This window comes from Caloenas nicobarica, chromosome 3 (assembly GCF_036013445.1).
Source record: "Caloenas nicobarica isolate bCalNic1 chromosome 3, bCalNic1.hap1, whole genome shotgun sequence".
NCBI classification, from domain to species: domain Eukaryota; kingdom Metazoa; phylum Chordata; class Aves; order Columbiformes; family Columbidae; genus Caloenas; species Caloenas nicobarica.
This window is the reverse complement of record NC_088247.1, coordinates 109,303,277-109,323,064: the sequence shown is the minus strand read 5'-3', so window position 1 is coordinate 109,323,064 and position 19,788 is coordinate 109,303,277. Positions and strand designations below refer to the sequence as shown.

Sequence of the window (19,788 nt, the reverse complement as noted above, 5' to 3'; positions counted from 1 at the left end):
CTTTCCTGCTTGGAGTGAGCCTGATGCAGGAACCAGCAAACCCTCCTGCCCTGGCTTTCTAGCCATAAGTGTGGCCCCACCAGCAACCCTCACAGAGAGAGAACATCCACACCACCACCAACCATGCTGCCAGAGCACGGGCAGTTCCTGTGGGACGGTTGCCCTGAGACACACCTGACTTATAACAGCACACTGCCATTGAGAAAGGCACCAAAGCTGGTGCTTTCCATAGGACAATTCAGCTGTCCACAGAACTAATTTCCTTAAAGGACTCTGGTTTCTCTGTTTTCTACTTTCTACCCAGGAAAATCCTGGCAAGCCCAGGGAGGACAAGGCTGATTTCCCAACCCAGCCATACCTCCCCTTCCACACCTGACAAACCCCAGACAGGGACAGGGTGGCCACAGTGGCTGCCCTATCACCCACTCAGGGATGCTGGTGTGATTTTTCTGATGAGCTGCTTCAGAGCTGAGGCTTGCTCCTCTAACACCTGGTTCTTCTCCTCAGTGCTCTTCTGCTTCAGCTCAGCTGCCTGCAGGGCCACTGCAAACCCCCTCTTCTCCTCATGGAGGTCTTTGATGAGCAGTTTGTTCCTGGAGAGTTGGGCCTACAGCAGGGACAGGAGGCGTAAGGTATAGCATTCCCACACAGAGGCCCCAGCCAGGCAAGAACACGCAGCACTAACCCCTCTTGCACTCACCTGGGCATCTTTGAGCTCAGCCGCCTTCTCCGCCAGCGCAGCTTCAGCACTCCTCAGATTCTGCTCCAGCTCCTCTGCCTGCTCCACAGCTGCCTGCAGCAGATGCTCGTGTTCCTCCTGTAGCAGGCAACAAAACCTAACGTTGGGTTGTCCCAGCACTCGCATGGCCCCTGGCAATCCTGGACCATGCATTTTTCCAGGGCTCCGCTTACAGACCTTCACATTCCCTGAACGAGAGCAGGGGGAATCAGCGGAGGTGATACGAGATGCAAAGTGCAGTGGGACAAGTGTCTAGAGCAGTACAACCTTGACTAGGTCAGCACCAACCATTAAGACAGGGCACATATTTCCCAGCAATGTTTTCTATAAAAACAAGCCAATGGCCTCTCTCTCTGCCGTGTCCATAAAAACCCAGGGAGAGACATAGTTTCCTTGGCTGCAGTTTTTGTGTCAGCTCATTTTAATTCCTTAGGTTATCATTTGCTCCATCTTCATCCAGGTTAGTTCAATTGAATCACGGTGTCCTGAAACAAAGGACAAACTCGCAAAAGCCCAACACCTTGTAGCTCAGTGCCCTAGAGGTAAAACCACCCCACTATGTGCAGGCTACTTCTCCACAGAAAGGGCTCAAACTTTCTTTCCCCAGCCTGAGACAACAGTGTCTCCCTGAAAAACTCCTGTTTCTCTAGGCACAAGGTCTGGGGTAGGTGGATTAGAGCAGAGAGGGCTCCTGTTTGAGAGCAGGACAGTGACAGGGTTCATGAAGAATGAAAATTTCAGCTGAATTTGAAGATCAAGTGCATTTGCCACGGGGGCTCTTGATATATAACATCTTCTATCCAAACCTCTGGTGGTTTCGACCATAGCTACCTTCCAGGCTGGAAGTGCTCCCTCCCTGGCACTGCTGACTGAGGTCCTGCAGTTCCCTGCTTACCTGGGTTCTTGCCAGCTGCCTGCATGTCTGCTCAGCTTGCTGGTGGAGGTTTTCCTGGAGGTGCTGAGCCTTGCACTGTTCCTCTCTCAAGCTTGTCTGCAGCTGCTCAAACTGTTTCTTTGGCACCATGTTGTTCATCTGGGCCTTGGCCTGCTGCAACTGCAGAGCATGCAGAGCCTGGGCCCTGCTCAGGCTTGCTTTGGCTTCTAAGAGCTGTAACACAAAGACCGACAGCTGGTTACAGCTTTGTGCCAGCAATGGGACAGGCCCGGGGTGTGCTGCAGATGACTGGAGAGATTAGGAAGCACCCTCAGCCCCCACCTCGGCTCTCACACCAGCACAGCCACAGCAGAGCAGCAGGACCATGGGAGTGGTGCTTGCTGGGCAGCCTACAAAGCGAGGGATAGAGAGCACTGAGAGCTGCAAGAGGAGAAACCTTGCTGAGAGATGCTCCCCTTGCTGAGCAGCGAGGAGCAGGAGCTGCTGGAGGGATCCTCCAGGAGGGAGTTCTAGCACCAATGACCACAATGGCAGGAAGCAGAGGGGGCTGCTCACCTGGGTTTGGTCTTAGATACATCCCAGGCAAGCTGGGCTTCAATCCCTGCCTCTACTACATGTCTTCTGCCTCCTGCCACCAGCAAAGAGCAAACCTGGTACTGGGAAGCAGGTCTGGTCCAGCTTTGCCCTAGGGCTACCTAGAGCTGTACCTAGAGCCAGTATCTGAGTCTGTCCCCAGGGTAGAAGGCAGGAGACTGATAATAACACATTTGGATGTTCCTCATATTGGCTTTTCTCTCTCTTTTTGGTCCTTGTTCTCCTGCTCTGATCACCTTATTTCCCTCCCCTCAGACACGGCCTGCCTGGCCCCTGTCATTCCTGCTCAGCCCCTACTTGACTCTGCCACTCTGCTGCTCCTCTGCCAGCTGAGCTATGGGGAACCACACACAGCGCCTGGCACTCCTGCATGAGCCACCTCCACTTAGCCTCCATCTCCTCTGCCCAGCCAGCCTGCACAAGACAAGGACAGAGGGGACACCACAGGGGCAGCTGCAAGCAAGGACCTGTCCCAAGCTGCACCTGAACTGTCTTCAGACATATCTGAGCAGGAGAGCAAATAATTTGTCCTCTACAAAGAGTAAAAGGACAGTCTTTTCTGGCTGGGGAAGGTTCCAATACAGCCCCAAGCAGGGCAATACCAATATCACAGGGACCACTCAGCAGCTTGCCACCTTGCCACTAACTTGATACCCACCTTCTTCTGTGAGGCCTTGAGCTGCTGTTGGAGCATCTCCATCTCCATCCAGCATGCTGCATGCTGCTGGTGGTGCTCCAGCCTTGCAGCAATCTCTGCTCCTCGTAGCTTCTCAGCCTCCGCAAGCCTTTGGCTTCGCAGCCGGACAGTGCCAGGGCCAGCGCTGTGGCCAGCCTTGCGTTCAGTCAGTTCACGGCTCAGCTTGACATCCAGGTGGGAGATCTCATCCTTGCTCTTCTCACTCTGGAAAAGGTTGAAAAAAAAAAAAAACAACCAAACAAACAACAAAACAGTTCATGCACAGAGGCTTGTGATGGGAAGAGAGGCGACAGAAACATAACCTGTTCCACGCTGTCCCTGCTGGCTTCCCACTCAGGAACACCGCTGTTGCTGCAAGGCCTTGTGGGAACACAGGACAAGTGCCCTAGTTTCCCAGCCTGACCAAAGCCCAGTGTCTGAGTTCAGGCGCTGTTTTATTGGGTAAGAAAACCCACACAGATAGGAAGTCACTCAGGAATGCAGGGGAGAGAGGGACGGGGCAGCGGGGCAACTGTAGAGATGTGTAACAGAAACATTAAGATTGGTAAGAATAGAGTATGAATGGAAATGTATCCCTGTGCACATGTGAAAACATCAGATGAAGGAGCAGAGTAAGGGCTGAAAGAACGGCCTATGTCACCCCTAAATGGTACCATGCCCCAGACATTGCTTCTAGGACACAATCCCCAGCAGTAATGCTGAACAAGGTGCAGTTTCTGGCCCGTGCTCTGACCAGACCACAGCACAGGTAACGTGAGCAGAAAGCCTGCATCTAACAGCAGGGTGGCAACACACTCCAAATCCAATTCCCCTGCTAGCCTCCCAGGAAATGGGCAACCAACACAGCTTTCCTCCAGAGGAGGAAAAGCAGACAATGGGCAGCAGGTTTGTGGCTGAAAGAAGCTGAAGCCAGCAAGGGCCAGCAAAGGCCACCCTGCTGCAGCTGATGGCCCCAAAAAGTACAAGACGTCCAAAAACCAGGGTGTGGTTCCCAGTCATGAGGAATCCCAGGGACAAGGTGAAGAACTAACAGCCTGCAACCCTCGTCCATGTTGCACACAAGAAATCCTGGCCAGGCCTTGGGTCCACACATGTCCAAGAGCTCGTGAGCGTATGGGTTTGAGACTAGGAGTGAGCAAAGTGTCTGGGAGAAAGACTGCAAGTATGTAAAGTCAACCACATTAGAGATTTTGCAGTAACATCCATCTTCCCTTCTGTAAAACCTTGACTAGCTTTTGTCACACAAATTTTCCCTACTTGACAAGGTATAAAATGAAGCTGGTTCTTCAAAGCAAGGCTGGATTTGAATGTTTGAAACAAACATTCATGTTCCTCTCTATAAGCACGTGCGGTTTCTGTCCTCCTAAATCCCTTAACCAAGAGCCTGTCAGTCAGTGTTAACGGCTTCTTACCGATGCTGTTAATTCTCCTGTTTCAGCCAGCTCCTCCACCTTCTCTCTGCTGAACTTGGTCATGTGTTTCCTGTCAGGGAGAAGGGTACGATCAGCTTCAGGCCAGAGAGCAGCAAACCACAGCCCTCTAGAGAAGGGCCCCATTTCAGAGAGCCACACAGCTGGTTTTGGCCTGCAACAAGAAGCCAAAACAGATACAGTCCTGAATTGATTGAGGAGTAGGTCAGGCATCTCTGCCCCAACAGGTGACTCAGCCCAGCCCAGGGCAGACAGCTGGGAATATCCAAAGTCCTCCAATATTGCCAGAGGCCTAACAAGCAGGGGATGAAGAACAGTGGGAAAGCCAGCTTAGCAGGCTCTTGTGACCATCTGCACCAGAAACCTAGCTCTCTTTGGATTTATGGCTCAGTGGGTGACCCCAGTACCTATCTCAAGCTTCCCAAAGCAGCAGCAGGCTACTGGCCAAAAGGTCCGTGGAGCAAAGAAGCCTATCCTTTTCTCCCTCAGCATACCCATCCCCATAGCCTTCCCCAAACCCAGCTCCAGACCCTGTGCTCTGGCCTGCCCAAGTCTTTGGCCAAGCCTGCCCCAGCACTGGCTGTCTTTGCGTGGAGTGAAGGGTGTGAGAGTTCTGGTTTGCTCAGAAGTGAGAAAATAAAAGGCGGGCTGAGCCAGCTGGGTTTTGGTAAATGCACCTGAGCAGCTGTTCCTTTTACTCGCACTAGCTATCCACCATTTGCCAGCCTTCCACAGCTGGCCCGTCTCTTACTCATCGTGTTTGCTGCCCTTCTCCTTTGCCTGCCTCAGCTCTCGCTGGAGTCTCCCAAGTTGACTTTTCAGCAAGCTGTTCTCCTCCAGCAGCTGGCACAGCTCTCCCCTGCAGGGAGAGACAGCACAGTGAGAAAACCATGTGGTAAGGAATGGACTGCCTTAGCTTATTGAATTATTTGGTATACTGCTAATATAGAATTCACTTAGCATAAGTAAGTTTGCTTAGCATAACTTCTGCAAGTTGTGAACCTTTGAACTTTCTGCTTTGTTAAGTAAAAAAGGCCAAAGAATCTTCAAGCTAGAAGATAAGGGGAGTTGTGTCCTTGGAGATAAGTACAGGAACAGAACTGCGTCCAAGAGAATAATGTTTTGGCTGTTACCAAGAACTTATTTTCCCCAGCTGCAGGTGCAAAATAGCAACTGAAGGTCAGAACTTTAATTGACAGCCCACCTGACAAAAATGAAGAGATCCAATGAAGAATGGGGAGACCCCAGACTCTAATTTTACAAGTGGCCCAGAGTGATGCACAGGGGGTGTGGGTTTGAATTGTGGGAGTATAATCATCCAAGTTTTTTCCTGCTGGGGGTCCCTCTTCAGGAGGGACCCAGCTCAAGCTGCTCTATGCAGTACCTTGTGAATAAATTACTTATTTTAGAAGAATTTCTGGAATCCATGCTTGAGTCTCTGCTACAGGAAACCTAGGGAAAAGGAACTTCTCTAACACATGCAAAAGCCCAGTTTGCTCTTGGCATTCCACACTGGCCCCCAGCTCTATTCCTGCTTGGTTTGCAAGGACAGCAAGAACTAAAGAAATCTGAGAAACAACCATCCAATAACTCACACAAAACATGTGGGGACAATCAACAGTCATTGGTAGAGAAGAATCAGGTCTTCAAGGGAAGGGAAATAAAGGAGAACAAGGACAAACAACATCAGACCCTGAATTTCTGTGGCTTTCAGCTGGCTGAGATTATTTTGCAAGCCTGCAAAGGAGTGGAAATAAAGTGATTTGGCTCATCAAGACACACCAGTATTTCATTACAGGATAACCAGGTGGTGAGCCCAACCCATTAACTGCAATAGAGCCACATCTGGAGAAGTCAGCTTGCTTGAGGCCTCTGTGATTTTACAGTGCTGGCTACAACAGCTACAATCCCAAATCCAAGGCAGCCTCTCTGCCTTATTATCCTTCCACTCCTACTGGTACTCCCAGTCTCCCATGAGTCAATGAATCCTGGCACTTGTGGGAAGGAAGCTCAGTTTTGTGTTAAACAGACAGTCCTATCCAATAGCTACTGCTCAGCCCCAGGTCCTCACAGGACTCAAATGCCTCTGGGGAGAGCACAAGGGAACAGACTGTCCATCCTGGCAGGGAGAACAGCATTGCAATTTGTGGCACTGCATGTGGGAGGCAGAGGAGCTGAATGGGGAAGTTCCTCCTCTCCAAACAAGCAAGCGAGAGGACTAGTGCCTGGGCTGTGTGGTGTTTGCTCCCCCTGCTTGGCAGAACACTCACAGCAGCTGCTTTCAGAGTCAGTTTTACATCAGGATTCACATGCCGAGCTTCCCGTGGCATCTCTGACGCCCACGTGCAGCTGTACAACGCAGAGGAGACTAATGCATAGTCAGCTGCAGCCATGTGAGCACATCCCAGCTCTCTGACCACACTCCCACGGTTAGTAAAAGACAAGCAAGACAGAACATAGCTGCTGTTAGAGCATCAAGAGAGAACACAGCTGCCGTTAGAGGGTCTTGGACCATCATGTTGTTAAGCAGCCTTGCACAAGGCATCTGCTTTTCTTGCAGCAGCAGCACTGTGTTGTTCTACAAACTGCCTTTGTGCTCAAACCTGTGAATCTCTTGAGCTCTGGGTTCATTTTCCAGCCAGTGCATGACATATTTGAGCTGCATCAGTTCCAGTTTTACCCTGTCCCTTTCCATATCCAGCTCCATTTTGACAGCCTGAATGTCATGTTTCTTCCTATGCTGCTGTGCCACTCTGTCTCACAGGGCTTTTTTTTTCTCCTCTTCTTGTCCTCCAGGTCAAGTCTGTCTCTGTCCTGACATGATGCTGTGTCTGCTGTGTGAAGGCAAACCATTTAACTTTACTCTCTCTGCATCCTTCTCAAGCACATCCCCTTGTCTATCAAGATTTCATTTTTCACTGACCAATGCTTTCAGCTTTGGCTCCAGCAGAGCAGACCATTCACTGCAACAGATGTCTGCACAGGTTCATCAATCACACAATTTTTCATTTATTCTCTGTTCCTTCAGTGCTGAGGTTGCAGCAGATTTTGGTCTACTTGCTCATCTGAGTCTTGGTGACCTGCTCCCTTCCCCTGAGAGGGCAGCTCTCCAGACACCTTGTCCCTTCCAACACCCGAGCCCTTGGCCCCACAATCTCTGCATTATTCCCATTTCATCCTGGTGGTTTTTTTTCCTCTTTTTCTTCTCTACAGCCAGTATCTCACACATCATGACTTGTTCCTTGTTAACCTTCTCTTCCAACTTTATCTGCCTCTTCTTCCACAGAGAGACCATGTTTACTTCCACTTCCACTGCTTCCTCTCCTAGGCACGCTGCTCTTGAAGGTCTCCGCTTGGAGCCTTTATCATTGGGAAATCACCTCCTCCCACACCAATGCTGCTGCAACAAAACTTTACAGCTGTCCTCACACCAGCATTCACTCCGTGACAGCTCTTGATTCCACTCAGCCCCTGCAACTTTCCTAAAGATAAAAACCATTTTGCTGACCTGGATTTGATAACACAGCTTGTAAAGCTCAGCCAGCCTCAGAACATACTTTTGCTGGAGAGATAATGCAAAGTTTTCTTTAGGTTAAAAAGTCAAGGCAATCATTTAAGTGTTACAGAAAGTTCCCACACCATTTTGCACATCTCAAAGACTCATCCATCAGATGTTTTCCAACAACTCTGAAAGCTCCCCACTACAGCCAGTCCCTCTACCATCCACCAGAGATGGTGGTAACATAGCTCAAATGCCTTGTATTCCTGTTATTTGAGTTTATTCCCCTGGTCTGCCACAGACTTCAGCCAAATCGCATCCTTCCTCCTGCGTCTACCACATATCTCAGCTTCTCAGCCCTAAAATGGAGATAATGACCCAGCAAAATCCTCTGTTTGCATACAGCCATAAGGGACTCTACTCCTGAAGGGCAGCACAGCAGGGAAGAGGCAGGAGGAAAGCCTGGGGGCAGTGGTGGGGTGTGCTGGGAAGCAGGAGGGGGCAAGCATGGACAGGCAACAGTTTCCTGTCCAATTCCTCTCCAGTCTCCTCTGCAAGGCCATTCTGGTCTCTGGGGAGAGTGCAGAACTGGCTCCACGAGCACAGGAAGAGAAGATAAACCGCCATTTAGCAACAACCTTACTCTCCCATAAGCCAGTCTGTTTTGGCTATATAGAGACATTTAAGCCATTTTTTGCTGCTTTTAAGACAGAAGGTTGTGATGATCTAGCAAGTGGAGGCCGGTTTGCTGAAGGACCATGAGAGAGATAATAAGAAAACACTGAAGAAAGCTCTCATTTCTCCCACTGTTTTGAGATACAATCTTTGCTGAGCACTGCTTCTGACACAAGCTTGTAGAACATGCAGGGAAACTTAAAGTCTTCATATAAAACCACTCAAATAAGGGGAGTTTATACATCTCACTTTGAACAGCTGCAGCCCTGCAATACTGCCCAGATTTTCTTTCCAACTAAAGCAGCTCTCCAGCTCCATGAGAAATCAGCCCAACCTACTCTTGTATGAGCAGGGGATGCACACTAAGTCTCCCACTTAGCCCCAGAGAGAGACTGGTGCCAGACCTCAGGTTGTCTCTGTTCCTGGGCTGCATCCTCAGCTCTTCTCTCTCCTGGTCCAGCTGCTGCCCTGGATGGCAGAAGTCTTCAGTGTGCTGTTGTCCCACTCTGGCCTGCTCTGTCCCAAACCCCTCTCCCAGCTCCAGGCTCCATACACATTTTTGCTCCTTCAGGCTATCAATTAAAACCCAGTACTTGGCAACTGTTTCTTCCAGGTCTCTTTTCTGGTCTTCCATCTTGCGCATCTCAGCCTTGAAGCTTTCCTTGCTGTCCTTCCTCTCTCTCTCAAAGTTTTTCCTCATTAATTCAATTTCTTCCTCATAATAGTTTATCTGTTGGGACGAGACAGGATTTGGAAATTAGCAACATGCTCCTGAGAGCTCCCCTCTCCTCCAATAGCTCTGACTCAGATCGATCTATTGGTCCCTCTCAACAGGCAGTTCTGGTCCCTACTGAACTTAAAGCAATAATCAGTCTCACACAGCAGTCTCTAATAAGCAGATATCAGTGGGTCCCAGCTCTTCACAGCAAGCGGTGCAGCTCTCCCCTTTCTCCTTGTTTGCAAGGGACCCCAGAGAGAAGGGAGAGGCCAGGGTATCATCCACCACTGCTCCTCATATCCTTCCTCCACTTCACAGAGTGGTCCCTTGTCCTAGATGTGGTGATGAGTAGCTGCTGCCCCCCATGACTTCCCTGTAAATTATGCTAGGAACTCCAAGATTTGATGAGTACAAAGGCAGGACTGTGAAGCAGGCAGAAGATCTGCAAGCAGCTTTGTGCTCCTTGAACTATTCCTTGCCTGTGTGACAGTTTAGGATTTACTCTTACAGTGCTGCAGTGCAAACCAAACAAGCATTCCCAACCTCTCAGTTCAGCAGCAAAAGGGGGAGTGAAGGTGGAAACTGAGGCCTCTCACATGAGCACTCGCTACTGTCTAAAGGGAGGGCTGGGCTCACACTGTCCCCTTAGGCCAAGTAGATTTAAAGTGTGCTGCAAGCCCAGGGAGACAGGGCTTCGATACCTCCCTATGCCCCCAGGAGACACCTGGCTGCTTCTCCTCTTGGTCCTGTTGCTGTTTTACTCTGGTTCCCCATAAGGAGCAAGACCCACATGAACATTTTGCGAGGTGACAGAGATTTTCACAAAGCCTTTGCCAGCCAGCGAGAGCTCCAAACCCTCCTACCAGCTAAGATGGGCTGGGGAAGCACACGCAACAACCCCAGCAGAGAAAGAAGGTACCACCCTGCTCCCCAGTTTGAACTCTCCAGAAACCCTCCCAGAGCAGGTGCCCCATCAGCCATGCTGTAACAGGGTGCTTACCAAACACTTGTGCCAAGAAGTCAAGACATCTCCCCCCACCCCCTCACCTTGGTTTCCAGCTGCACCTTCAGGTCACAGAGCTGCTCTTGGAGCTGTTCCATTGGGAGTGACATCTCTGTGCACACAGAAGTGGGAACCAGAGGGCAGGGAGAGCGGCACACTGGCAAAGAGGAGCCCTCTGAGGACAGGCCTACGAGACAGGACAGGATGGCTGCAGCTTCATCCAGTCAAGTCCATACAACCCCAAAAGATAGAGATCCCACACCTATTTGGCGACCATCCCAGTGCTGCATCGCCCCTCTGGGCCAGGAGTTTTTTCCTAATGCTCAATATTAATCTCCCAACCCACCGTTTGGGGCTACTTCGTCTCTATTATATTGTGTTTCCTCAACAACCTCAAAAGTGAAAATCTTCCTGTTCGCTCCTAGCTGCCTAGTCCACAGGTCACCATCAACAGCTTTCAAGTTGGAAGAGCCTCCTTTCCTCCATCTCCCTCCTTCTCACCACCCAACACGCCCTCCTTCCCTCCCATGGCTGCACAGTACCACAACTGGCAGCAGGAGCTCAGGCACAACAAGCTCCCCACATTCCCATGGGAACTCCGATCTGGAGGGAACCCTGTTGTTGCTGAGAAGACGGACAGGCACTGAATCCTCCTGCATTTTACCTCCTGCTGGCAGCCCTCGCTCAGCCCTGCTCTCCCGTAGCTGGAGACGCAGCCCTTCCAGCTCCTTTCGCAGCACTCTGTTCTGGTCCCACAGCACCTAAAGCAGAGACTGGTCATGATGCGGCTACAAAGCTCCCCAGGGGTGCAGAGGGCTGAGAACCCATGGCTCCCAGCAGCCATGTGTAGTCAGGATCTCTTGCAGCATGAAGAGAAGAGCCCACTCTCCAGTACAGTCAGAGAATAAGACAAAGGGATTTTCTTCCTTCCCAAACAGGTAGAGATGAGAGATTTTGGAAGAGCCAAAGAAGAAATACAAGCCCAGAATACCATGACCACCACCATTAGACACCATAAAGCACAAAGAGACACAAGCAACTGCCCCTGCATGCAAAAGCACACAACACCAGGGGTTTTTGCAGACACCCCAGAAGGCTGGACCTCCTGAGACCCCTCCTGACCCAAGTACAACTATTGCTAGAGACCAACACACAAGAAACACTATTATCTCCGTACAATCCCTCACACAGCCCAGAGGTTTGCATTTACATTCTGAGGACGCTCCTGTGGGCCTCTGGGCTAGCCAACAAGCACTGCTGTACGCAGATAAAGTAACAGAAGGATTTATGGTGAAGCAAGCTCCACAGGGCTCTGGAAAGGAACATCTCCAGGTTGCAGAGGAATAAAGCGAGGTGAGAAGGTACTGATCCCATGGGAAGCACAGGATGAGGCACATCCTGCCTCAGAGGCAAGCACAAGAGTTTATCCCATCTCAGTGCCAACATCGGCCTGGAGCAGGGAGTTCTACGGCTGGTGTTGCTGACTTGCTGTGAGCCACCACACCAGTGCAATGAGCCACTGCCATGCAGGTGTCATGAGCTGGGCTACTACGTGTTTCACTTCACACTCTCCAGCCCACACCAGAAGCAACAGCATATAGGGCATCCTGCCCCCCTCTAGACTGTCCACTTTGAGCAGACATCAGTTTATATCCCACGTGCTGCCACGCAGGAAACTGATGGGCTGCAAGAGACTATGAACTAGGATATTTCCAAAGATCCCAATTAATAAATATTATTGAGCAGATCTAGACAAATGCAAACCCAGTCTGTTTAATCTCAATTCCAAACAGGAGAGCAGAGAAGGGGGGATGACAGCTTTCAACAAGGGCAAAAGATAAAGCCGAGTGGGTGCCTTCACAGGGGCAGATGAAGCCTGAACCTCTCCATCCATCAGCACTCTCATGGACAACTCTGAGGCTGCCCAATGGGAGGAAAAAAAATTGCAGCACCAAGCATCTTCAACCCTCTGGTGCCACCTGCAGCAATGCTGGGCCGGAGAGTGCTCCAGCATGTTTGCCTTTAAGTACAAGAAGGGCTGTCTGCTGCATCCATGAAACAGCGTTGCTGAAAATGCAGGTCTCAGCCCCTGCTGGTGGGATTTGATAAGTCGTCTCTACTCAGTGGTGTTCACCAGCCACACACGGCACTTGGAAACAAACAGGCAATGCGATAACCACAGAACTCAGGAGCCAAGGCACAGGGCACCCAGCAACTCACAACAAGCAAGACACACAAGTCACTTAAAAATGAGAGAAGCGAAACAGGCTGTGCTCACATCCCAGAGAGCCCAAAGGCCTGGACAGGAGCACAGCACCCTGCAAGAGGTACAACACACACAACACCAATGCCTGGACCACACACACACCAGGTACCTGGACATGCTCACCTTGACTCTCTAGCAGAGTCCAGCAGCAACAAGTTTTGTAGAGGTTGTTAAAGCGGGGGCAAGGAGGAGGAAGGGAAAAACAAAAATAATTTAGCTGGTAACATGCTTTCCAAAGAAAAACAGCTTTCTCCTCGTGTTTGAAGAGAAATGCAACAGAGCCCTGGGTGGCCTGTCATTATACACAGAGCTACATGGTTCCCAAACAAAATAGCCCATGGCTACAGGGTGCCAGGAAGGGAGGAATTTATAACCCAGCCCTACTTCCCCCTGCCAGTATCCCAGCAAGGGAACCAACTGCAGGAGCAAGGAGACAGGTTGCTTTACTGGGGGCACAACTGTGTCCTGCCAAAGGACACTGAGCAAGGCAAGAGGGATCCCCCTCTGCACTCTGATCAGGACTGCCTCCTTCCTCTCACCAAGGGCAAAGTGCCCAAGAGACGTGCCAGTGAGAGCTGTACTTCCACAACAGCATTGCTGGAGAGCTGCCCACCCGTACCTGGCACTGCTGCTCGTACTCCAGGACAATCTCTGCAAAGCGCTCACTCTGGTTTGGGAGCTCTGGGCTGTGGGGCTCCATCTGGTGCAGCTGCACAAGCAGAGGGAAACACTTCTCAGCAAGGAAATCATCACCTCTACACATGGAGAGGCAAAAGCTCTACTAAATCACCGGAGCCATGGTGCTACACCCATAGATTCAATGGAAGGGTTCCTATTGACACCTGCAGGATGGGTCAGATGCAGAAAGAGGAGGAAAAACATTTTTCTTCATGTGTGAGAGACACCACACAACAGGCATGCTAGCTTTCCCAGACTAGCTAACAAGATCACAGACTCATGTCTTTCCCCAGATCCATTTTACCAGGTGCCTAAGTGGAGTGGAAGACACTAAAACTAGCCTTTTACTTCAATACTTGTAAAAAAGAAAGCTTTTATTTTCTAGAAACCAGATTCTAAAGTTCTCACTTACAGACTGTAGATTCATAGAATTTTCTATAATTGCAAACTTTTCTCATCCTTTTTTTTCAAACTTCAAAAGGCCTAAATTAAAAGCCAGTACTTTTTCTTTCCAGGTTGTCATTAATGTGCAGGAGAGTTCAAAGCGGGGGAAACCATAACAACTGAGCCAAAATACAAAAAATTTCACAGAAAAGGTTCAATTTTTTTATGAGCTCCTGAGAAGTTCCTGTTTAACCATAACAGAGAAAGAAAGGCTACCTTGTCCTTCACAATGCAGTTGAGTTCCTTCTGCAGCTGCAAAACCAGCTTCTCAGAGGCTGCCAGTTTCTCAGCCATGTCCATGACCTTGTTTTTCAGCTGTGTGTTCTCCTGCAGACAAAAGGGGGAAGATTCTCTTGATGTTGTGGGTCCTCGCATGACAGCATGAGTTCATCAGCCATGGGCGTTCATCAGGAAGCTGTAAAACAACTGGCTCATCAGCATGCCACATGCAGCACAGCTCGCAGGAGATTCTGCTTTGGACCAGCACGCTGCTGATACACACCACAGGGGCTGGGGTTTGACTCATGTTTCCGAAGGACAGATGTAGGAGTGTGTTTTGCAGAATCAGAGCTAGGCAGCCCCACAGGCTCAACTCTACCTCTGCTTCACAAAACTACGGTTTCTCTCACAGCCAACAAAGGCAGCAAGGCCTGAGCTATCTCTGTCTGTATTTCTACACTGAATAGCACTGGGAAAATTCCAGGCACGTGGACACCACCATCTCTGCTTTTGGCATGGTCCCTGGCACGATTTTACCCACAGCCACCAGGTGTTCAGATGTTACCAAGGGCCAAACCGTTCACAACAGACAACACAGGGGTTTAATAATGTCATGGCAAGGGAACAAGCTCTTTATTTAATTCAATAGTATGGATGTGGCTGACGATTTTTCTGCATAAAACTCCTGTCCTTCCCAGCAAGAGCGACACAAACCATCGATCTTTGTTACCACCTCTGCTTTGCCTCCTCTGAACTGAGCATGTTTCATCCAGGGCAGTTTTACTTACCTTCACCGTGTGGTTCAGTCTCCCTTGCAGGATGGCCTCTTTGCCCTGAAGAAACTGCATATCGGCCTCCAGTGTTGCTTGGTGTTTGACTGCTTGCTGCAAAAGCAGCTCTTTTGCCTCTGTTTCTGCCTGAACATCCCTGTGGAAGAAAAGCAACATGGCTGGGGCACGCAGCCCGTGTTCTCAGATGGCCACGAGGTCCAGACACCCCCTCTCATCATGCACAAAGCAGGAGATGAAAGCTTAGTTGGAGGGATACTGGGACTGTGGGGAGAGGCGGGGTAGAGGGGCGGGTGGGATCTTCAGGGACTTCTCTGCCACTGACACAATGGCAAAACACGTGGGAGATTCTTAAAGGGAGACTGGGACGGGAGAAACATGCTGTGGGCACCCACAGGAAAACCACTTTCCCTGCCCCACCAAAAGGACCTCTCCTACTTGAGCTTGCTCTGGGTGTGCTCGAGAGCGATGTACTGCTCATCCAACTCCCTGTCAAGCTCTAGGCAGCGTCTCTCCACTTTCTCTAAGTCCAGCCTCGCCTTGTCCCTCTCCCTGGCGATCTGCCTGACCTGGATCCTGCAGGCACAGCAAGCAGCACATTAAGAGACATTTCACGCATCCCACAGAAGGGCCCACTGCACAGGGAGCAGCACCCTTACCTGAGGCACTGCAGTTTGTGATTGTAGGAGGTGACACCTGCATGTTGAAGCCTGCTGCTGGGAACCATGAGTGTGTTGTCCAAAGCTGCAGGCAGCTCTGCCAGGCTCACCTGCTCCTCTGTGCTACCACTCAGCCTCTGCAAGGACAGCACAGACTGAAATCACTTTCTCCCTCTTCTAATAGTGCCAAGAGCACTTCTGTTGCTACACCATCTGACCACCCTCCAGTCTTTCAGAGATCCACCCCCATGTCATAGACAGGCTTAGGACACACCCACCCCAGATTTCTCCCAGCCCTGGGGTGGCCAAACTCTGCCACCCCATCATGAACCTGACCGCATGCGCTTCTTCCACTCCAGACAGCTGCTTGCTGAAAGGCCTTGCTGCTCACTTCACTCACCACTAGACAAGGCAGCACCAGATACCTCGAGGATCTCCTCTAAGTTCTCCCAGGGCTCATATGGCAATGACAAGTTCAAGTTTGGCAAATCTAGTGCCATTCAATGCTGGAGAAGAGATGTGGGCCCACGCAGCTCAGCCAGAAGGATCAACTGCTTCCCTGCGCACTCTCCTCTGACGCTGTGGAAAAAAGCAGTGGAGGTGAGTCAGTGGGTTAAAACTGGCAGAGAAAAACTGACAGCTTTCCATACCGAAAGGAAACTCCAGGGACCCCTTCAATATTGGAGAACATTCTAGAAACAACGCCAAGCTGCCAGGAAGATGTCCTGAGCTGCCTCTAAGGAGCAGGATGACAGGCATAGAACATGCACTTCGGTCTCCCTACTAACCCATGAAAATTCAGTATCCGCAGAAAGACCAATGTGGAAAGTTATACAGCATCAGAGGGTCTAGTGAAAACTGTCATATGGGGACTGCCAGCCCACATTTTGTTTGATCTAGAAGTTAAAATTGGGTTGATGCCAGCTTCAAAGGTAAATGAGATTCAGCCAAGCTGAACCAAAAAGCAGAAGCCAGAAAGCTGATACAGAACTGGTAATGTCTCCAAGAGCACCAATTTCACACCAGGTTTGGAGGGAGCCTATCCTCAGAGAACTGTTACCTCAAAATCTTAAGCCAAAAGAACTTGAAACAATTACTTTTTTCTTTTTTTCTTGTTTGGATTTGTTTTACTCAGGATCCTGGATGGAGCTGTCCTGGCTGTCAGAGTAATCACTTCTACCTTAATGCATTAAAGCACAGTTACTTCAAAAGCGTTTGCAAATGCCTTGCCATTAAAAGCACTAAGGAAAAAGGAGTATTTCACATCAAACAAAAAAAAGTGCAGGAAGCTTGCTTCACACACTTGTCATTAAACCACAGCAGCACTAAAAAGGGGACACTCTGAGTCACAAGAGCTGCAGACATGTCAGTGGTTCTGAAGCCAATGAACTGGGGTGCTCTTTTTCTTCTGCTAGGATACGCATCCCTCTCTCTCCTGTAAAAAGACGAGGCCCAACAGCGCTTTCTTGTTCTGTATTACCATCCTACTCTACCTGCACAGGGTTTGCTCCTACTCAGGCAGCTCCCAAGGGAGCCTTTTGGTCAACAAGCAGTGGGTGAAGTCCAGGCCACAACCAAACACTGACTGACAAGTGGAAAACCAGGATCCTTTTTACAAAGAAATCTTTCTGCCTTTCAGCTCAGCCCATGAAGTTATGACAGTCTTGGCTGCTTGAGAGACATTGACGTACCCTGGAAAAAGGTGGTCATGTGGCTGAACGAGCCAAACTGCAGCTGCTCAAAGCTCACTCTTCCATCTCCATCCTTCTCCAGTTTAGTGAATAAATCTTTGAGCTCCTAAAAAATGAGTACAAGAGAAACTCATCAGCTGCAGGAGCACAGCTTGAAGCATCCAAACAGCTTCCTAAAATAAATCCACCTTTTTTACAGTGCAAATAGAACATAATTAAAAAACTTTTCTTGAAAACTGAAATGTTGCTCTATTTCCAGGCACACACAAAGAAACAAACTCCTCTCCACAAAGTCTGAAATGTGAGTCCGAGTAGTGGATGCAGACAGGTATAAAAGCCACTTGAATCCTGCTTCAGTTTTGGGAGAGAAGGGGGATTAAGACCCCATGCCTAATCTGGGACCCTGAAGAGATACAGTCGCTCTGTAATTTCATTTGGAAATGGCAGTCTGTTCAAAGAGACACACAGCAAAACGACAAAATACAATGGGAACAAGCTGCAACAAGGGAAATCTCAACCGGCCACAAGGAAAACATTCTTCCTTCTGAGTGCACTGCAGCCCTGGGACAGGCCCAGAGAAGCTGTGGGCTCTCCGTCCAGGAAGATACTCAAACCTAGGCTGGACAAGCCCTGAGCAACTTGATCTAGCTTGAAAGTCAGCCCTGCTGTGAGAAGGACTAGCCCAGATGCCTCCAGAGTTCCCTTCCCACCTAACCCTGACTCAGTCAAGCACTACAGATCAGGTTCTCTCCATGAGAAGTCATCTGTGTCCCCAAGGAAATGCAGCCATGCTGGAATATTCCAGCTCAGGACCAGAGCCTGTGGTTGAGGGGAGGCCAAGCTTACTTTTGATAGTCATGTCCTATGACTCTACAGATTCACTGCCCAGAACTCACTGTCCACTCCTCTCTCAATAAGCCAGCTCCCAGCCTTTCCCTGCTCACCTCCTTCCTCAGCTCCTTCAGCCAAACGCTGGCTGAGGAAAGCCTTCCCCTCCTGCACCTGCTTCCTCTGGGAGGACCTGAGCATGTGCCTCAGCCACATCCAAGGAAGGGCTGGGCACCTGCCAGGAGCTGCAGGCTAGGTCAGGCTTCCACATGAAAACACAGCACGCATCAGCCATCCTAAAAACAGCCTTCTCACAACTATTTGTGTAAAAACAACTGTGAGGACCAAGCCCCCTGTATCTGTATTCACCCCTGTAAGGACAAAGAGTACAGCCAATGTCACCGACACAACAAGGATGACCGGGAACCAAGCAGCATGGCTCCCCTGTCATAAACTCAAACCAGGCCTGCTAGCACCATGCCACGCTCCTACACTCCCCCACAAATCCCAGAGGATCTGCACTGTGTCCTCTTCTTTTGGCTTCCCAATACATTACACACAGGGAGGAGGAAGGCATCATACCTTGTGCCTCCAGCATTGTGTTCACAAGAGCTTTATCACTTTCAGCTTGCTTGCCTTCAGGCTCTATAACAAGAAAAATGAGGAAAGAGGAAGGCCTATCAGTCACAGCCTGCCCCAGGGCAGGGGTCACACACCCCAAACCTGCTGGCTCCACTCAGACATGCAGCTCCTGACATATATGCTCACAACCAGAATGGGAACAACTCATGTGAAGCACTCAGCCTGACTCACTCAGGCACCCTCAGACACGCTAGGGCTGGAAATATTTGTGGTTTTTGTAACAACTTCATTTTACCATGTCAAACATTTTAGCTCAGAAGAGTGCCTATCAGGCAGGAGAGAGCCTTCCCCACAAAAGTGTAAGGGTTTGTTCTGAGAGATCAGTTAAGTATTCAGGGTACCTGTGGTGGGAGGATGGTTAAATCTGCCCTATTTTCAAGGATTAAAAAAAAATGTAGGAAGAGGAGAAAAAGGGGAAAAGATGGAAGAAGCAAATCCTGCTGAAATCCCACATGGGAATGGAGGATAAAGGGGTGCAGCACACCCACAATGAAACTCTCTGACCCAAAAGCAAATGCAGAGATCCAGCTCTACGAAAACTGGATCCCAGCTGCTTCCATGACATGAACAGAGAAAAGGTGATGAAAGGTAGAGCAAAACATGGGTCCTATTCCTTTGGTCTCTGTTGAGAACCTCTAAATCTTGTTAAACTGCCTGGTCTGATCTCAGGTTTTACAAATTAATCCTTGACACCCCCATGCTTGCAGAAAAGGTGATATAGTCCAACAGCCAGTCCAAAAGTGCCTGGGGTGTTCCTGGGTCTGGATACTGGGCTTTTACATGGGGAAGACAGGCTGTACCTACAGACATCAGCACTTATGGTTTTCCAAAGGGGGACACATCATCATGCAACTAGAGATCAGGGCCCATCCTCCTCATCTTAAGCAGGGAAGTGGACTCGCATTCCCCAGGCGAAACCTCCATCTCCCTTTTTGCGGCGTTTCAAGAAGGATCCACAGCCTCACGGGCGGCGAACAGGGGCCGGCAGCCCAGCCTACAGCTCACTCTGCAGGCCGCACGCCGCGCCTCGGCTGGAGGGATGGTACGGGTGCTCCCCCTCACCTTGCACAGGCTCTTAGGCGCCGGGGGAGAGGCACCGGCAGTGCCGGTACGGGCACAACGCGGCCTTCCCCACGGTGCTCAAGGGCCCACGATGACCGAAGCGTGGAGCGCACCGGCTCCCCTGCCGCCGGCTCCACTGCCGCCTGCCCGCACTCACCCCGCCGCCGCGCATGCGCACGTCGCGCCAACCTTCCCGCCCACGCCCCCTGCGCATGCGCAGGCCGCAACGGCCGTTCTTCTCCATGGCCCTGGCGCATGCGC

The 19,788-nt window shown here is 50.3% G+C and overlaps 1 protein-coding gene across 1 annotated transcript; it reads right to left on the bottom strand.

Annotated features, from left to right (window-relative positions):
• Window positions 1-287: 287 nt before the first annotated feature.
• On the bottom strand, window positions 288-19,666 carry LOC135986952 (ninein-like protein). Its single transcript, XM_065631509.1, has 17 exons — window positions 19,528-19,666; window positions 16,996-17,101; window positions 15,705-15,883; window positions 15,305-15,441; window positions 15,084-15,221; window positions 14,646-14,784; window positions 13,855-13,965; window positions 13,136-13,225; window positions 10,915-11,011; window positions 10,295-10,437; window positions 9,123-9,259; window positions 5,107-5,214; window positions 4,338-4,407; window positions 2,887-3,129; window positions 1,635-1,847; window positions 701-817; window positions 288-607 (listed from the first exon to the last, which is right to left on the bottom strand). Exons 4-17 carry the CDS (start codon window positions 15,370-15,372, stop codon window positions 419-421), a joined length of 1,863 nt encoding a protein of 620 aa, XP_065487581.1. The 5' UTR covers window positions 15,373-15,441; window positions 15,705-15,883; window positions 16,996-17,101; window positions 19,528-19,666; the 3' UTR covers window positions 288-418.
• Window positions 19,667-19,788: the final 122 nt, after the last annotated feature.